This window comes from Poecilia formosa, unplaced genomic scaffold (genome assembly GCF_000485575.1).
Source record: "Poecilia formosa unplaced genomic scaffold, Poecilia_formosa-5.1.2 Scaffold7, whole genome shotgun sequence".
Classification (NCBI taxonomy): Eukaryota; Metazoa; Chordata; class Actinopteri; order Cyprinodontiformes; family Poeciliidae; genus Poecilia; species Poecilia formosa.
Genome location: NW_006799946.1, coordinates 5178022 through 5196633, shown reverse-complemented (window position 1 = coordinate 5196633; position 18612 = coordinate 5178022). Strand labels below are relative to the sequence as shown.

The 18612-nt window shown below is 40.0% G+C and overlaps 1 protein-coding gene across 6 annotated transcripts in view; it reads left to right on the top strand.

Moving 5' to 3' along the window:
• The window catches only part of LOC103153124 (PH and SEC7 domain-containing protein 1-like), a 79687-nt gene extending 61321 nt beyond the window's left edge, over positions 1-18366 (top strand). For all 6 annotated transcript variants that reach the window (XM_016661155.1, XM_016661142.1, XM_016661158.1 and 3 more), the window contains 6 exons: positions 4664-4857; positions 5997-6067; positions 7953-8110; positions 11366-11510; positions 12248-12391; positions 12578-18366. In XM_016661155.1, the coding sequence (XP_016516641.1) occupies positions 4664-4857; positions 5997-6067; positions 7953-8110; positions 11366-11510; positions 12248-12391; positions 12578-12838 (973 nt within the window). In that variant the 3' untranslated portion in view covers positions 12839-18366. The remainder of the gene's footprint in view (positions 1-4663; positions 4858-5996; positions 6068-7952; positions 8111-11365; positions 11511-12247; positions 12392-12577) is intronic.
• Positions 18367-18612: the final 246 nt, after the last annotated feature.

Below are 18612 nucleotides of genomic sequence, written 5' to 3'. Positions count from 1 at the left end.
AACTCCTCAAGTACTTTTATCTATCCAGTAATCAGTTATTCAAAAATAATCAGCCTCCTACCCCTACACTGTGCTGATGTTTAGCAGAAAGGAAGGGCTGAGCTTTTCACATATTTATGTTCAAAGTATTATTTTAGCTGTAGATGCATCGTTTACTACGAATGATCAAGCGGAAAGCAGCTGCTGCATTTTAGGCAAGGAATGTGCAAGAAAAGTACAGATTTTACCACATTTATCATGTTTGAGCCACAAACATGTTGTTGGGACTTTATGTGAAAGACTAACACAAAATAGTCACTGATTTTTTTTTAGTTGAAGGAAAATTATCTGGTTAATGTAATGATATTCCAAATGAAAATGTTTTGCAGTCTTTACTCATTTGTAAATAGAGTAAACCAGGCTGTTCCTGTGAAGGCCTCTGACGTTTATTAGGGAGCAAACAGGATGACAAAGACCAAGGAACACAAATCAGGGAGAAACCCGAGTGTTGGCTTATGAAACAAGGTCTCAGCGCTTTGAACATTTCTGTTTAACGTATCATGTAAAAATGGAAAGAGGACGGCACAGCTGCAGCCATGCCACATAGCTACATGTGGAAAACTCCGACCAGATGAGGCCAACATTTCATGGCGAATGTGTTACACAACAAACTTTTCACTTGAAAAATGTTTTATTTGGAAAATACTTACATTAAAACCCTCCAGCCTTCCACATCTTTAACAAAAAAAAAAAACTTCTCAAAGAGCTTCTTCTATGGTGTATCTTCTGTGTTGGTATGCTAGCTACATGTCCTGTGAGTCTATCAGTCTGTCTAAAGCAGACAGTCGTCGGTTACATGGGCAGGTGCAGACAGACGACAGGACCTGCACAGGGGAACATTAAAATTTCAGACACTTGTCTCATTCCATCAATCAAAAGTATGATGATGATTTTTCCAGATGATAATCCGTCTGTCCACTGTCCAAAAAGAGCGCGTTCGTTAGGGGACACTAACGTGGCTGGAAAACAGACAGAAACTCAATCCAGCTAATAACCAGAAAACCAGAATCAGCTTTATGTTCCAAGATTGTTTCTTCAAACTAGGACTTAACCTTCAGAGCATTTATATTATAACCTCTAATAATAATAATAATAATTAATAATTTTGCAGTGTTGACATGAAAACCTAATCTAATAGTGTTAATATAAAGAACAATGGTGCAGATTGTTATCTCCACTCACTGGCCATGTCTTCAAGTTCACAGATTCAACCAGGTATCGTAAAGTGGAAGGCTGGTATTTAAGTTGTTCTAAAGGCATACTGAAGGAGCTAAAATATGCCAGTAAAGTATTCAACAAAGCAGCACCACCAGCCTGAACTGTTGATTCAAGGCAGAATGGATCCTTGTTTTCATGTTTCTGCACATTTTGAACCTGCCGTCTGAAAGTCACAGCTCAAATCGATCCTCACAACACCAGGGAGCGTTTTTATTGCCCAGTGTTGGTTGTTGGTGGTGTGGGCTGCAGTCTCAGTTTCCTGGTGTTTGCTGAAAGACCTGGGCCGGCGTGGTCATCTGCTGCTGTAGCCTACCTGCTTCAAGGTCCGACTTGGTGGTGATTTCAGAGATATTCAGACTTATTCTGCATAGGGGTTATTTGAGGTGCTGTGTTGTTTTTGGTACCAAAGAAACAAAGAACATTTCTATTTTGTAAGCAACTGAAAGGTGTTTTACCAGGAACTCTGGCCACTGTGAAACCTTTGTTGACATCTGTAAACTACAGGAGTGATTTGATGTAAAATTTAGACAGTTCTGAGGTTTATTTATTTTTAAGTCCTTCACAAAGACCGACTGACCTGAGCCAGATTTCTTCTTCTTTTGCAAAGTTACTTTTATTCTTTGTAAGGATCTTACACAAAGTTCTAACGGTTGTCCTTTTATTTTTAAAATGAACTAGTTTTGATGAATTGAAAGAGCAGGTTTTGTGTTTGTTTTGTTCGAAAGTGGCCGTCCTCCGGCTGAATTAAAGCCATGAATGAAGAGAGGCTGCGGCGTACAGCAGAGCGCGTGTGGATGAATTACTGTCCTCTTTCACTTGACTGTGTTTTGAGTGCTTCTGTCATTTGGTCCACTGACTCAGCGTCACAGGTGAAACGCAGCCAATCTGTTTCCCTTGGCAACCAAAGCAGCACAGACTACCCACAATGCATTTGTTTTAACCTGTTTTCCCATACAGCAGCATGCTGTCTTTTTTTTTTTTTCGCGCTTTATATTTATTTATCTATTTTTATTTTTTTACTTTGACATTTGCTCTACATCGTCTCTCCTAACTTTCAGGGTTTTTTTTTTTTACTTTAAAACCTTAGCTCTCCTCTAAATCCTTAACCTCTTTGTTCTCTTGTATTTATTACTAAGATAACCTATTTTTTGTTGTAAAAATATAAATATTTGATTCCTTTCGTTCTGTTTTTCCCTCTCCTTTTCCTTTAATTTCTTCCCTTTCATCTCCGTCTTTTTTAATTGCATTTCTCCGTCTCGTGTTTATTCACTCACACCGCGAAGGTTTTGCCATCTGACAACACTGAGCTTTTGTCTTCTTCTTGCCCCTATCTCTGTTTCTCTTCTGTCACTTCTTTATCCTCTCTCCACTTTTCGTCTGCGTGGAGACGGACAAATTCAGGAAAGGCCGGCAGTTACCAGGCAACAGGCTAGATGCTCATTGGCTTGGTCTCTGCCTCTCTCTCTCTCTCTCTCCCTCTCTCTCTCCGTCCTGCATGGGGGTTAACTGCTGTTATGTACTGTTGGTTACTCATAGCGTGGTCTCAAGGGGGGTGTTTTCTATTTTTGGGCTGAACCTTTGCAGGGGTGCCACCCAGTGAGGTAACAACTGGAACTGCCATGTTTCCTCGCCATGCGGGTGCGGAGAGAGGCTCCTGATTGTTGTTGCTTTAAAGCATCTATCATCAGCTAATGAGACAAATCCCTTTAAAAAAGATACAGAGCAACGTGGGAGATTATTTAGAGGAGAAAGGGATTGTCACTGCTGTTGCATCATGCATGTCGGATTGTCTCTGTAGTCCTAGATTTGTAAAAATAAAGTGATGTATTATTTAATTAAAGAGTAGAAGTGGCCTAAAGATATTTTTCCAAAAGCCTTAACTGGTCTACTCAGCGTTTCAGGTTACCGTTTTCAGGACTGCATCATTTCAAACTTTCTTCCTGACGTTCTGGAGCTTATTGTCCTTGTTGCAACTTTCAGAGAATAAAAATATCTTAATGCACAGCTCCGATGCTGCCTTGAAAAACATGAAGTTGGCTTTAATGGTTTTCGAGGTGACGACTAGTATGGAAAAATTAAATAGAGCACCAACAACTATTTGGTTCTCCAGATTATTTTTCTTCTGACATTTTCTAAAGAACAAAAATCTAATAATGCTTAATAAATGTTGTGGTTTTGACATTGATTTATATTTATGCTGATCAAATTGCATGATCCAGCATCACAGCAAAGGTGATGTTGGATCATTATTTTTTCGTGTCTTTGAAACAAAAGGCAGTCAGATTGAAGCTTTTAGCAAAAAACAGTCTCTTGGCAAAACGTGAATAAATAGGAAAGCCAACTTTAGGCCCTTTGTGGATGCACGGTGGAGGATCTGTGATGCTGTGGGGCTATTACTCTATCGTTGACCCAGAAAGTTTTAAGAAAATATCTGGTGGTATTTGCCAGAAAACTGGAAATGGGTCATTACTAAGTCTTTGTGCAGGATAATGATCAACAGAAATGGAAACAAAATATTATCTTGCTGCAATCAAATCAGAATTTTACTGATTTATTGTCCAGCTCTAAATGAACATGAACCCTGAACCCTTTCTGAGCTGCACTTTTGAGTTGCAGCTGCAAAGTTCAGTGAAAGTTCGAAGGAGTGGCTTCTTTCTTGCTCTGTGTCACCTCCACACCCCGTCATGTGGAAGTTCAACTCACTTCACTGTTGACAGTAACTGGGTTTTTCTGTGACAGTGAAGTTTCCTACCTTACTGATGCAAGGTGATCTCAGTAAGGTCGAAACGTTACATCCAGTTGTTTAGAAACTGCTCTGCAAGATGATTAAAAGCATAAAATACAGTGGATTGAAAGCATTTGGATTCTATTTCAAAATAATTTGTCAAGACTTTCAGCTTGAAACGTTCGGTTCAGAGAAAGATTCACCCAAAAACATTGACTCTAAGAACTTTGCAACCCGTTCAGAGAGTTTGAAGATCCAGCGAGGAAAAGGAAGCGTGATGTGTCAGGATCTGGTCTTCTGGGTAAATAAGTCTCTGTTTTCCACCTCAAAGCCAGAACAAGAAGGAAAGTGTCACTCTGCCTTTTTTGATCCTAAAGACCGGCCTGAGTTTCAAAAAGCAGGAGAGGAAACTGCACGCTGAAAGCTTTGAAGGCAGCTCCTGTTCTTTCCGTTGCTGATGCGCCGCTTTGTAAGCGCCTTGAAGAGTCGAAGCTCGACTGAGACAGCGGCAGCGACCGGTGATTTGACTCATGTGAAATCTCATGTCCTGGTGTAACAAGCACACGGTGCACGGCAGAAAGGACAGGATGAATGATGATGTGTTTATTGCTAATGAGGCAGGACACGTAAGTGTCGATCACCATGGAGTCTGTTTTTTTTTCATATACTTTGTCTCCATAGAGATGAGGAAGAGCTGCGGAAGTCATTTTCAGAGCTTGGGGACAGCCTCCTGGACTCCGACGCCTCCAGGCCGATAAAGAGGGTGGGCAGCAGCGGGAAGCCCCTGTCGGACGGGATGGAGCCGACGGGGATGCTGCTATACAAGAACGGATTCCTGGTGCGGAAAGTCCATGCTGACTCAGACGGAAAGAGAAGTACGAGACGGACAGTTCGTCAAGCGTTTCATCAAAACTCCTTTCACGTTGTCGTCGTTTTCAGTGTTTCAAATGTGTTTTAGGTTATACACTTACAGATGTATTCATGCCCTTTGAACTTTTTCACTTTGTCACAAACCACAAGCTTTAATTTATTTTATTTGGATTCATTTTAGCAGAAAAAGTGAAGAAAATTATGATTTTTAATCATAAAAAAAAATCTTAAAAGTTTTCCATGCACATTATACTGCTCACCTCTGATACAAAAAAAAGAAGAAAACATCCTCTATTAACCCCACAGTGGAAAAATTCAGGTGTGACAGCACCGAGGTAAAGTAAGAGGAAACCTACAGACTCACACAAAGGTCAAAAATATAGAAATAAGAATAAAAAAATTAAATGTTCAACATAGGAAAAGTAATACTGTGCATTTATTAAAAAATAGCATATTCAGATTAAAAGCAATGTGAAGCAGAGTAAGTTAATTTAGAGAAGAAAAAATTAGAGGTTGAATTACAGAAATTTATGTGCATTAAAAACAACTATTTACTAGAAGTGGAAAAACTGTGAAAACAACTGGAGTGTGAAAATAGCAGTAATGTTATTTGAACTGATAAAAACAGCAGGAATGTAAAATCTTTTTGAGTTTGTTGGGAACAGTGATCGTTAAAGTCCAACAGACGCTGAGAGGAAGGAACTACGATAACGCTCCTTTCTGCACCTCGGATGCAGCAGCAGTCTGTCACTAAATTAACTCTCTAATTCAGTAACAGCTTTTTCCATCAAACCGCCAATTAAGGAACACTAAAAAGACACCACCTTCAAACATGGTGGAGGCAGCATTATGCTGTGGGGTTGCTTTTCTTTGGCAGGAACAGGGAAAATATTTATTATTAGGCTTTTGTTGACCTCACAATCACTGCTATGTGTTAATTTATCACATAAAATCACAACAAAATACATTAAAATTTATGTGAATTTATATGAAATGGTGCAAAGAGTGTGAATACTTCTGCATGTCTAACATTTTTAAAATGCTGATGTTTGATTCTACAAAGTAACTGAGCTTTAATTAACATCTAGACTATCTGCTTTTGCCCTTACGTTTGTGTCATTTAACAACATCTTTGTCGTTCAAGCACCGAGAGGGAAGAGAGGCTGGAAGACTTTCTACGCCATCCTTAAAGGGCTAATTCTGTATCTACAAAAAGTAAGGCTCTTACATCAGCATAAACAGTGTGAACTCTGGATATTTTCCCCTCATTTCATGTAAATAGCCTGAAAAGATGCAATGAGAAGCAGTTTGCACCAGCCACTGATTGATATGCATTATTCATCCTGTTAAAAAACGCTTGACTGCATCGCCATAAGCTTCCTGTTAGGCTTTCATTCCAGTAGCAGCAGATTTGTAACAGAAGGTGAAGGGGGAAAAAACAACAACAAACATCAGGAACTAGCTGGTTTTAGATTAGCGCTTCTTCTTTATGTCTTATGGCGTAACGGGCCCTGCCGCCAGGTTCTGGCAGCAAGCAGGGACCCATATGGAGCGAAAAGTCTGGCTCCAGAAACAGGCGACCTCCATCAGCAGAACAGCCTGCTGCTGCTGCTGCTGCTCCCAAACGGAAAGAAAAACTGCACCTGCTCAGGGCTTTGGTGTCCAGAAACATCAACCATTACATAATATCACTAAACGTTTCCAATCAGAAGTAAAAAAATAAATGTTAGCTGATTATCAGTTTAAAATAATGCCTTCTAAAGAAACGACATTATGACTAATTTAGTACTGAGTTAACCCTTCCAGAGCGACGGCGACGATCCAGCCAAATTTGCAGTACCGTAATTCCGCCACACGTTGCGCCACGTCTGCAAAATTCCAACTGTTTCTGAAAGGAGAGACGTTGCGCTTTCCAGCCAATATCGGGTTATTACGGTAATTTCACCCCCACTGTAGCAGGGAGTGAAGTCAATCCGAGGGGGCAGAGTTTTAATTGACGGTAAATTGCGAAAATAACTTGTTAGATATTGAACGTTCCAGTTGTTATGGATAAATGGGCAAATATATTTATTCACAGGACATTTAAAGAACTGCATACAATTAAAATAAGCAAAATTATCCATTTGAAACTTATATATTAAGTAGGTAAAAGAATTTGACTCAATTGGATTAAATTAAACTCAGTAAATAAAATAATCTTGAGTTGAATTATCAACCAAATTTTTTATACAACCTGTAGAAATGTATCAGTTTGTATACACGGAGAACAATAATGGGTACTGCCTGAAACTATGTCTCATTAAAACCAAAAAGGTCATTATATTTTGTTCGGAGTTTATGTACTAAACCATATTTCAGGTATCAGCGACCTCTTCGATACAAAGAACCAATTCACTCTGCTACAAAATAAAATTTTAGAGCCACAAAAAATATTTACATGTATTATTCTGAACGCAAAATAAATCTAATTCTATTTATATTTACAGAAAGAATCATAAACTTTTACAAGTCATACAACGACTGACCTCTTTTCATTTATATGGAAAATGGAGAAGTTGGGTAAATGGTTTGAAGCTAAAAATCATTAAAATATTTTTAAAACCCTCTACCTTAGGTGCCCGAGTTTTGTAAACACTCTCTGCAGAAATAGCAGAAAAACATGCAGAAGAACTATTAAAAACACTTTTTATTGCTTCGATAATCAAAAACATCTCTTATTTGGTTTTATAACGGCCAAAAGAAACACGTGTTGCTAAAGCATCTACGGAAAATTATTTTTAATATAAACATCAAACTTTTATGTCTTTCTTATATTGAGTTTGTTCTAATCATTTTCTTCAGACATGAAATAAAAGTGTTGTTGTCCAAATTCATGAGTAACTTTGTTTATATTCCTACTAAAACAATAGCTTCTTCATTTGTTTAGGCAAAAGCCACATCCAAAGTCTTGTTTTACTGAAGCTTGTTCTCTAAACAGTTAAGTTTTATAAAACTTGATCAAATTATTCAAGTTTACTACCAACCAGCATTTTGGCTCTTTTCTAGAGGAATCCCTGTTTGAGGTTTGGACACTAATTCCTGCTGAACCTTGTCATCTCAGGGCGAGTACAGGCCAGATAAGCAGCTGTCGGATGAAGACCTGAAGAACGCCGTGTCCATCCATCATTCTCTGGCAATGAAGGCGTCAGACTACAGCAAGAGACCCAATGTCTTCTACCTGCGGACGGCTGACTGGAGGGTTTATCTCTTCCAGGCACCGTGAGTCTCATTACACCCCATTTACGTCGCTCAGTGAGCTGGAAGGAACCTAAACGCATAAATTATCACAAATGTCTCCTGCAGCCGCTGCACACGCAAACCCAAACAAGTTACTGGTTTCGTTTTCTGACCTAATATAGTTTGAGCAATGGTAACACGCTCCAAAAAAACGGAAATAAACTTTTCTCTTCCTGTCATGAAAAATACAAACATGTATTGTAAGCTGAATATATCGAGAAGAAGCCCATGCTCATTGTTAAGTAAGGTGTGGAATCTGTGATGCTGTGGGCCTGTTTCTCTTCCAAACACGCAGTGAGCAGGGTTGGCGTACCGAGCATCATGAACTCTTTGTAACTCAAATGAAAATAGTCTCTGCCAGGAAGCTGAAAATGTGTCATCACCAGGACTTTTAACGAGATTTTGATTCGGAGCACATGGCCAAATCAACTCTCAAATGATTCTCTGGACAGTAAATCAACCTACAACTACAGACTCTCCTGCAAGTGGTTACTGCACCAATTATCTCACTAACATGAGTTTTCTTTTTATATCCCAGATTATTTCTCTGTCATATCTTGTTTAAAACCACGACTGGCTACAGCAAGATGTTATTACACAGATATCAGAGAATTGACAGTGATGGATAAAATTAATCATGTGCCAAGTATTTTTTTTATTTTTTTTTTTACCATTTTCCGACCACTGTCCAACAACTTCTACACAGATGGTTGTGTGCAATAAACCATCTGGTCTTTCAGGTTAGAGCCAAGCATCATTCATGTAATCCCAGACTCCCTGATGATCCATGAGAGGGGGCAGGGTGTCAGGCAATCTGTTGTGGGATGTTTGTGGAGATGCTGCTGCTGCTGCAGGATGCATTCAGGATTCATCCACATAGAAATCGTTTAGACACATGAAGCTGTTAGAAATCCTAAGACAACCAGATCCCCTTGTGTCCAAAGTGTTTAATGAAGTGCAGAAAAGCTTCTCAGGTTCAAACTATGAGCTTCAGAAACTGATTCTCTCCAGGTCTTTTCAAAATGTCTTCCAAAGGCTGGAGGTTAGATCTAATGCAAGAGTGTCCAAACTGTGGCCCAGGGGCCATTTGTAGCCTTTTAAATGATTTTTTGGTCCCTGTCCACAAGTCAAGAATGGTAAAGAATTTGGCCAACAAAATAGAAAACAACTGATGACCCACAAAATGTGGAAAAGTTCTGTTTCTCTTTTAATAAGGCAACAGATTGTAACCCACAAGAAAGGTTACTTTAAATACCCTCAATAGTAGATGGCAAGTTAAGTTAATTTACTTTACTAATACCAACACTACAGAAGTATAAAGGAAGTTGGGCCTGATCAGGAGGCTCTAAATTTGGGGGAGCCTAGGTGTGAACAACAGAGGAGAGCACAAAATGTATATAAAAAAGTAGAATTTAATATAAACAACATTTGTGGATCCACGTTGTTCAAATAAACAAAAATTGCGCCCGTAGAAGAAGAAGCACGCGGTGCATGCTGGGATAGTTGTCAGAACTCTTGTTTGTAATCTATTAATAAAGTTTGACTGACCATCTACCGACCGTCTAGAATCAGGTCGTCTGCAGGTCATTTAGCACCACGTTCTCCACAAACATGCTGTGCACAAACAAAGAAGGGTGACCATCATCCGCCCACGCCCCGGCCCAGTCGCGGTAGGCTCTCCTCGCTGACCGGAGTCGGACTGTTTTGTTGACATTCCCTTTAGTGCAGCTCCATCTAGTGGATGCATAACGTAACTCCAGCCTCTACTGTAGCGTCTATTCTATGCGCCTTATAATACGGTGCGCCTTATATATGAAAAAAGTTTTAAAATAGGCCATTCATTGAAGGTGTGCCTTATAATCCGGTGCGGCATATAGTGTGAAAAATACGATAATCCATAATTAGTTATAGCTGTAAAAAAAGTATTGTTGATTTTAAATTTGTCTCCTATTCAAGGAACTGATGATGTGTTTTATAAAAAACAGCAATGTGAGAACAGCTTCAGCTTCACATTAACTGTCAGTCAGCCTCTGATTGGTTGACGATTCCCTTGTGACGACTCCTTCCCACCAAAGCATTCGAAGAGTCAAATTGAAACCTGGAGTCGATCAAGAAGACTTTCCCAACCAACTAGGAGTTTGCAGGATGTAATGTTTGTCTTTTGGTGTGAGGTTGTGTAAAATTCCTCAGTGCTGCTTTCTTTAAGCTCTTTTCTCATCGTATCCAACATGGTTCCAAATCCAAAGCGATGATGATCAGAATTGATCATCTGGTGACTTCTAAGTGACCTTCTGGTTAGTTTTTGTCGAGATTTCTTCGTCAGGGAGGAAAGAGCTAAATGTCACACTAAGTAAAGTCCTTTTTGCTGTTTGACTGAGGTGATTCTGTTGCTGAGACGCCAGACGGATCCAGACTCGTTCTGGATCTTGATCAATGTTGGATCATAAAAACGCTTTCTTAAAACAACTGAGAAAAGGATAAATGCAAGAATGCAATGTGACAAATCAATTTTAGTATTGAATCTAAATAAATCCTAACCTTGTGGAATATACAGAAATCTTCTCTCATATGTGATAGAGGTCACCAAATGGAGAAGGTCAATAATTTCTTCTTTCTTCTTTGAGATCATGAGACTGATTGATGTACGAGCCTCAGTTCAGCTTAATTTGTTGTAATAAATTCGACCTTATGAGGCAATTATCTGTTCCTGATAGGAATCCACTCAGATCATTGTTGGCCACATGCTAAATTGCCCATGTGCTGAAGGTGGAGGTGCACTCAGCAGGATCCAGGAAGTGGCGCGTGATTGGCCACATGTTTCAGCCCCAGGAGAACAGGCTCTGTGCTCCAGTTTGCAACTTGTATTTGTCCCAGATAGCTGAACTCCTATCTGCGTCTCTCTCTCTCTCTCTCTCTATCTCTTTGTCTCTCCATTTCCATCTTCTGTCCGTCTCCTCTGGGATTTTAAAGCGAGGCTGTCTGATTCGAGCTGATATTCCTCACGAGGCCCTAATTGGTCTTTTAGTGTAGAACAGAGCCTGTTCTCTCATGCATTAATTGGCTCCAAAATCAGTTCTTTGTCAACAGCAGTGCTGCATTTTCTGATCATTTATAATCCCTCTGATGCTGCAGCCCAGCCAAGTGCTGATGTTGGTGTAAAACACCACAGAGTGGAAGCAGTTCGTACCAAACCGAGCATTCAGTTTTAATGAGTACTGTGTGATTTATCCATGACAGGAACGCTGAGCAGATGCAGTCCTGGATCACGCGTATAAACACGGTGGCCGCCATGTTCTCATCTCCTCCCTTCCCAGCAGCCATCGGCTCCCAGAAGAAGTTCAGCCGACCGCTGCTGCCAGGAACGATGTCCAAACTGTCCGAGGTACCGTTAACCTTATCGGACATTTCCACCAGGCTGAACTGCATTATATGTCACAAACAACTTCAGCGTGCAATGTTGTGGTTTTATGCACAGGACTGTTAAGCTAAATTGGCGTCAAATGTTTGTGCAGCAAAAATGTTCATTTGTTCTGCTGTCTTTTTAAAATAAATGTCTCCAGAGGTCATCAGAGGTCAACCAGCCAGTTCACATTTACAAAATCAAACAAAATATACCGTCAGTCCACTGAGCTACACTGTTGCTGGTTTGTGCTGTTATAATTTTTAAGATATATTTAAAAAAAGTTTCCAAAGGTCACAAGAGATCACATTAATAAAATCAGACAAAATTGATATAAATGAACTTTTTGTGTGTTTGTGCTGCTAAAACTTTTGTAGCACAGATGATTGCCACAAAATTTGCTTGATTTTGTAAATGTGGGGATGGCTGGTTGACCTGTGATGATCTCTGGAAACATTTATTATAATATCTGTAAAATGGTAGCAGCACAAAAGGTTGCGTTTTATAAAAGTTTTTTATGGCTGCGCTGCACTTTATCCAAGTTCTATTCAGATTGTTCTGAAGTTAAACATTCTCATAATTTGGTGCTTAAATTGATTTATTTTTTTGTCATTAAAAAAAATAATGAGAGAAATAGCAGGCAACTCTCAGAATGTAATTAATCAGATGGTCATGTTTGCCTTTATGTTGCCGTAAAAGTTTTTGTGTTGACTCTCCAGGAGGAGCAGATCAGATCCCATGAAGCTCGGTTCAGAGCCGTCTCCACTGACCTCGCTGAGCTGCGGTCTTTTCCTCCGGACCGCAAGGTCAAAGGCCGGGAGCTGGAGGAGTACCGCCTGCGAGACGAGTATCTGGACTTTGAGGTGGGAAATGTTCTGTAGAGGACTGCAGAGTCGATGCATTCAAAGGGAAAGTTACAGACATATTTAAATTCCTAAACTTTTACACCTTGTTTCTTGTAACAATCTCTAATTCCAGCTCTGAATGATCAGTGTTGCTCATTACTCCAGTAATGTCCTCAGACGTTTTCTTCTGTCGCACCTCCTCAGAAAACTCGGTACGGGACATACGTCATGCTGCTGCGGGCCAAGATCCGGAGCGGCGAGGAGGACCTGTCCGTGTTCGAGTCGTTGCTCCTGGAGGACAGCAGCCTGCAGAGGGCGCACTCCAGCCCCACGCTGCAGGACAGCAGCCTGGCCAGCCAGGCCAGCAGCAGCCGGGGCACCAGCAGCAAAGCCAGCGCCTGCAGCAGCAGCAAACCTCGACAGGAAGGACAGAGGAACAGCTACAGACAGGCTGTCAAGAAGTGAAGTGCGGCGGGGGCGCCGGGAGCGGCACGATGTCGCTCTCCCAGCGGCAGGCTGTCTCCCAGCGAAGGCTTTTATTTGAGATCCAGGAGGGTTCGGAGCTCTGCTTGAAGGGGGAGCAGGGGTGAGGGGCCTACCCCCACGCCTTCCCGCTGCCACGACGCCCCACCCGGCACCCCAGTCTTCTCGTGTGGCCGAGGAGGTGCAGATCCAGCGAGGATGTTGGTGCAGGAGGTGGGGGGAACAGCTGTGAGGTCAGAGAGGAGGAGGTGTCTTTGAGGACGGACGCTGGATGCAGCAGCAGCAGCAAATGGCACAGTTCCTTAAAAAGGATGCTTCCAGATCAAATGGGACACCACAGGGACCTACATTCAGCATCCTTTCCTTTCTCCTCTCCCTTTTCTTCTTTCAGGGCACCTCTCCAGCCACATCCTCACAACTTTTTCCACGACCCTTCAACTCTGTTAGGGACCAAACATGTTTACACACTTTGAGCTGAGATTTGGTTTTTAGTCATACCGCCACTCCAACGTGAAGCGCTGTAACAGACTTTGAAAGTATCACTACGTTGTTTTTTTGGAGCCTCTACATTCCAGCTCCGTATTTCCGTTTATCCTCACGATGCGTTCACATTCCACACGCACGAGTTGGGAATCGCAGCTTTTAGCTCCAGTAAGGGTGGCGTGAAGTTCAATCAGCGTCGCTGCGGAGAAATGCCGTGACAAGATAACGCGGCTGCTCGTTTCTTTGTTTTTTTTTTTCTGGACAGCTAGAGCCGAAGTTCTCGGTGCGATGCAGTCACAAAACTGCATCTCAAGCAAAGAGAGAGGTTTTTTTTTTTTCGCTCTACTTGAGCATATCTTTTCTCCTGTTTGCTTTTGCTTCTGTCCAGTGATGTGCTTAGTTTTCTTTCTTGGGCGAATGTTGTGGGTTTTTTTTCTGTTTTTGTTTTTTTTTTTACCCCTGCTGCGATACGCATGCCTGCATCCAGCACAGCTTCTCTTAGGGCTTTTACTACTTAGACATAAAAAATAAAAACTGAGAGTCCGAGTTTCTCCCAGGGGCTGTTCAGTCATTCTCCTGCCTGTGCCATACCCGACGCGTGTAACCTCCTGTCTGTACCGTTCATTTCCAGGCCGACACTCACCGGGCAGACCCTGAATGTTAATATTTTTAAGGTATTTTTCAGTCGTCTGTTGTTGTTGACCCCCGCGCCCATCAGTGTACGAGCATACGATCAAATACGATAAAGGAAACTTGCTATCCAGGACGTGTTGTACAGTATATAATGCACCTGCTTATATTGTAGGATATATGACGGTATATTTGCAATATATTCAGTACACTATTGTGAAGATGCATTAGGAGCAAACACAGAAAACTTCTTGCTAGTCCCAAAAAGGGCTGAATGATAATCATGTGATTTTGTTTTTTTTTTTAAATTATTATTATTATAAAGTATTAAGAAAGGTTATTCTTGACAGGTTACACTAATTTAGTCGGTTGCATTAGAAAGCTTTCCAATGCTGAAACCTATTAGCATGATTTTATTTGGATTGGGGCTGAGGATGTAAAAGATGCATGAAGAGAGCAAGGAACATGAAAAAATGAAAAAAATGATACAAGAGGAAACAAAGAAGCTTTGGGATTTGATAAGACTAGAATAGTTTGGGTATTTTTAGTAGCCATAGACACCTCATAGCATGCAGGTGTATCTCAGAGCAGTTAAATATCGTTGAAAAGTTGATTTTTTTCCCCAGTAATTCAATTCACAAAGTGAAACTCATATAGATTTATTATAAACAGAGTCATATATTTACAATTTGGTGATTTTGGGTTACAGTCGATGACAAAATTAACTTTCCTATTTCCATAATGGAAAGTTGAGTGGAAGGATGAAGTGTGGTAGAGAATGATTCTTCTTTTTCTTCTTCTTCATTTTCTTTTTTTTTTTTTACACACAAATGTTAGACTTTGTGTGTAAAAAAAAGACTAATACTTACACTTGTGTACACTTAGGCAGGGTTAGAGCTAACCCTCTCTATGGGGTCAGGGCAGCTTGCTAGCCACAGTAGCACAGCCGTTGAATCTGCTTTTGCTACCTTTGGCATTGTGGTGAGGTGCTTAGTCTTTCTGGAAAATAAGCTCAGCATCTCCATGAAGAAAAAAATTAGTGCATGAAGGAATCTAAAATTCCCTGGATGGTTGAGCTGATGTTAGGCCTGAGAAAACACGGTGGACCAACACCAGTCGATGTCAAGGTTTCCCAAATCATCACTGGCCGTTGAAACTTCACACTGGACCTCGAACAACATGGATTCAGTGGCTCACTAATCTTATTTCAACCTCTGTGTCCATGATTTCCAAATGCAAAATCGACTTTTAGCTTAAGTCACTCTGCTAATATTCGACCTTCGTTCTTATTAGTCCAGGTCAGAACCTTCTCCCCTGCTTTAGGACAGACGTAACATAAGAAATGAGACATTAATGCAGTGTGTCCTGGATATATCTGTGTAGAAGTACTGACTCCTCATTGCAAGTTTTTCCTTCCACTCAACTTTCTATCAATGTTTTTTGTATCTTAAACCCCTTGTGGAAGATCTCTGATTGTGTCGCCCATAACACAAATTGTGTGTTTTAGAAATCCTTTGTTTCCTGGATTAATGTAAAATCTATTTATTTTGAAGAGACTGAATTTTGAGTTTAAGCCACGATCATCAAAATTACCAGAAGAAGATCCGTCCAGTATGAGTTTAACTTTACAGTTGAGTTTCTGAAATAAATGAACTTTCTGATGGTATTCTGACTTGCTGAGATGCATCTGTAAGTTGATGCACAGCCATTTTCTACTCAGGCTTTTCGAGCAGCTGCAGTGCCAGCGTCCAACCAGCAGGGAGAGCTGTCAGCATTCACTTGTAATTCTTCTTTCAGCCATAACCCCACCTGCTGCATCTGCAGTGAATATGCACAGCATCTCCCACTCACCTGGGGAAAGGGATGGGGTCCGCAGGGCTACGCGACACACCGGACCTGTTTGTGTTAACCGTTTGTGAGCCGCAGTGCATGCTGGGACGGTGCTGGACGCTCCGAGGAGCTTCGAGACGCTTTGGTTTTGTCCGTCCCAGCTTCCGTCCAGCATCAGCTCCCGTAGAGCATGAGTTATATCAGTGTGTACAGTTTCTAAAGCGAATGATTTAGTATTCAGCGCTGCACAGTATTAACGCGTCAGTCACGTTTCTGTTGCAGTGTGCGGCTTTTTCCTCACCTGTAATCTTTAAGCAACGACTCAAACATTTCCAAGTTTGGCTTTGGAGGGTTTATATCTTCTTTGTCTTGAGTGGCATCAAACGAGCTCTTTTGTTTTGGAGCTGATTGTCAGAAAAGACTAAAGGACTGTTTGTGATGCTTGTTTTTCTCGTACTGCCTGGTGTTTAGTGAACCTGAAAAGGTGAGGAAATGTTTGTAGAAAAGGTTCGTAAATAACGACGGTTCCATCTACACGTCATGTCTCTCATTTCAGCAGCTTACTCTTATAGTTTGAAAATGTTTTATTGGCGTCTTGTTGCAAAAACCATCATCCAGTCGATTAACTCTGCAGTTAAACTGCTAAAAATATGAAAAAATACCAATTTACAATACAGTTATACTCTAGCAATGCAGCTGCAGCTCATTTCTGCTCTTTAAATGTTACATTTTTATTAAGATTTTATTAACTGCTAATGATCATCGGAGGACTTTCATCTAAAATGTTTTGTTCCAAACAGCTGCAGAAAGAGACAAAGTTTAAATGTGTTGCTAAAAAAAATCAAAATAAATCACAACCTTTATATGTGTTTTTATTCTGTTTTATATTTAATAAGATAATAATCCTATTGTTACACATTTTAACTGGTTTCTGGAGATTGAACTTGCGAACCACTGCATTTTTCTGCTTTTCATTTTTATGTTTGACGTAAATGAATGCGTCTGGTGGTTAAAAGCTTGACTTACGTTTTTATGCTGCATCTGCTTAATGTCCGCTATCAGATTAAGTTTTTATTTATGGTTTAAATCATCTTTAATTACTGAAAACACTATGATCTACAGTGCCTTGCAAAAACTTTTCATGCCCCTTGAACTTGTTCCTATTTTGTCACATTGCTGCCACAAACTAATAGATGTATTTTATTGGGGTTTTGTGTGACAGATCAACACAAAGTAGTTCGTAGTTGTGAAATTGAAGGAAAACAATAATTTTTTTACCAATGAAAATCCAAAAGGTGTGACATATGTCACACCTTATGACAAAAATTCATGTTTTAAGCTTTCAAGCAAAGTCAAGTTTATTTGAATAACAAGACAGCTCAAAGTGCTTTAGACAATAAAACCGTAATAACTGTTTATGAAACAATCACCAAACATTACATTTTGTCTAATGCCATCATAAAATATATTGATCAATATGTGAATCAATTTCCAAGTGGTTTTTAATCAAAGGCACCTGTAAACAAGTGGATTTTTAGCCTCAATCTAAAGTAGCTCAGTGTTTCGGCTCTTTTGCAGGTTTCCAGAAGTTTGTTTCAGATTGCTGCTTCATCGTATTTGGTTCTGACAGAAAAATGTCAATAAAATACACATTTTTGTGGTTGCAACATGACAAAATGCGAAAAGTTTCGAAGCAAGGGACTGTAACTTTAATGAAAAAAAATATATTTTCCTCAAGAATCAAATCCTTATTAGACGTAGTAACGAGAGGAGCATTACATTTGGCCTGTCTGAGCTTGTTGATCAGAATTAATCAGAACCATTTTAGGTGTCGGTTCTTGCTCCAAACATGTGGCTAAACTCTCAAACAACCCAAATGTCTACCATCTTCATCTTATCCGATCCTTGAAAAGAGGCAGCGCTTCATTAAATCTGGATAAATCTGTTCAAATACGCGGAGCAATTAATAAATGACAACAATAATGAGAGTTTGTTCTGACACATCAAGTGTTTTTTAGTGAATTTAAAGAAACGGCAATGAATGAAATGGAGAGCAGCTGCTGGAAACGGTTTGTGAAGTTAAAGTTGCAGGATTCGTCTCTGTTAACGCAGCAATGCACGCCTGAGTGAACTGTCCTACAAGTGTTTCCATCACTCATCATCATCATTTCTGAATGTAAATAAAGCATGAGATCTTATGGCCTGCTTTTGTTTATATTAGAACACTAAATGAAGGGTTCACATATTAAGTAGGTCACCATGATTTACTGTCTTCAAGCTCATGCTCACCTTTATTTATTTTTTTCTATCGACAAAGGAAATGGCTATATTTATTGCTGTTCTACGCTGTCGTGTTTTAGAGGCTCAGAAAAATCTTTTTACATGTAAAGCTCTGATCCATCTCAGTGTGTTTATAGACTGGTGCAGGTAAGACGATGTTCTTTTGATGCTAAAACAGTGAGCTACATGTGTCACTGCCTTGTTCAGTCTCACCAAGAAAATGTTGTTTGTGAGCTTCTCATTTTTGGGAAATCTAGAGGATAAAAATAAAAGTGTTTGTAAAGGTTTGTCTTGTCTTCATCTCATTGTGTGGAAGTTTAAAGTATGTTTAATGAGTGTTTAAGCCTGGAAGAAGAATCTTAAACACTCAGACAAAAAAGTCCTGAACACAATGTAGCCTTATACAAAGAGGGAAGACTATTTAGATCTAAAAAATTGTTATAATATTCATTATAACTTTTGTTATGCCAACAGATTTGTCTAAAAATATCCTTTTCCATCTGGAAAAATGTATTCCTCCTACTAATTGTGTA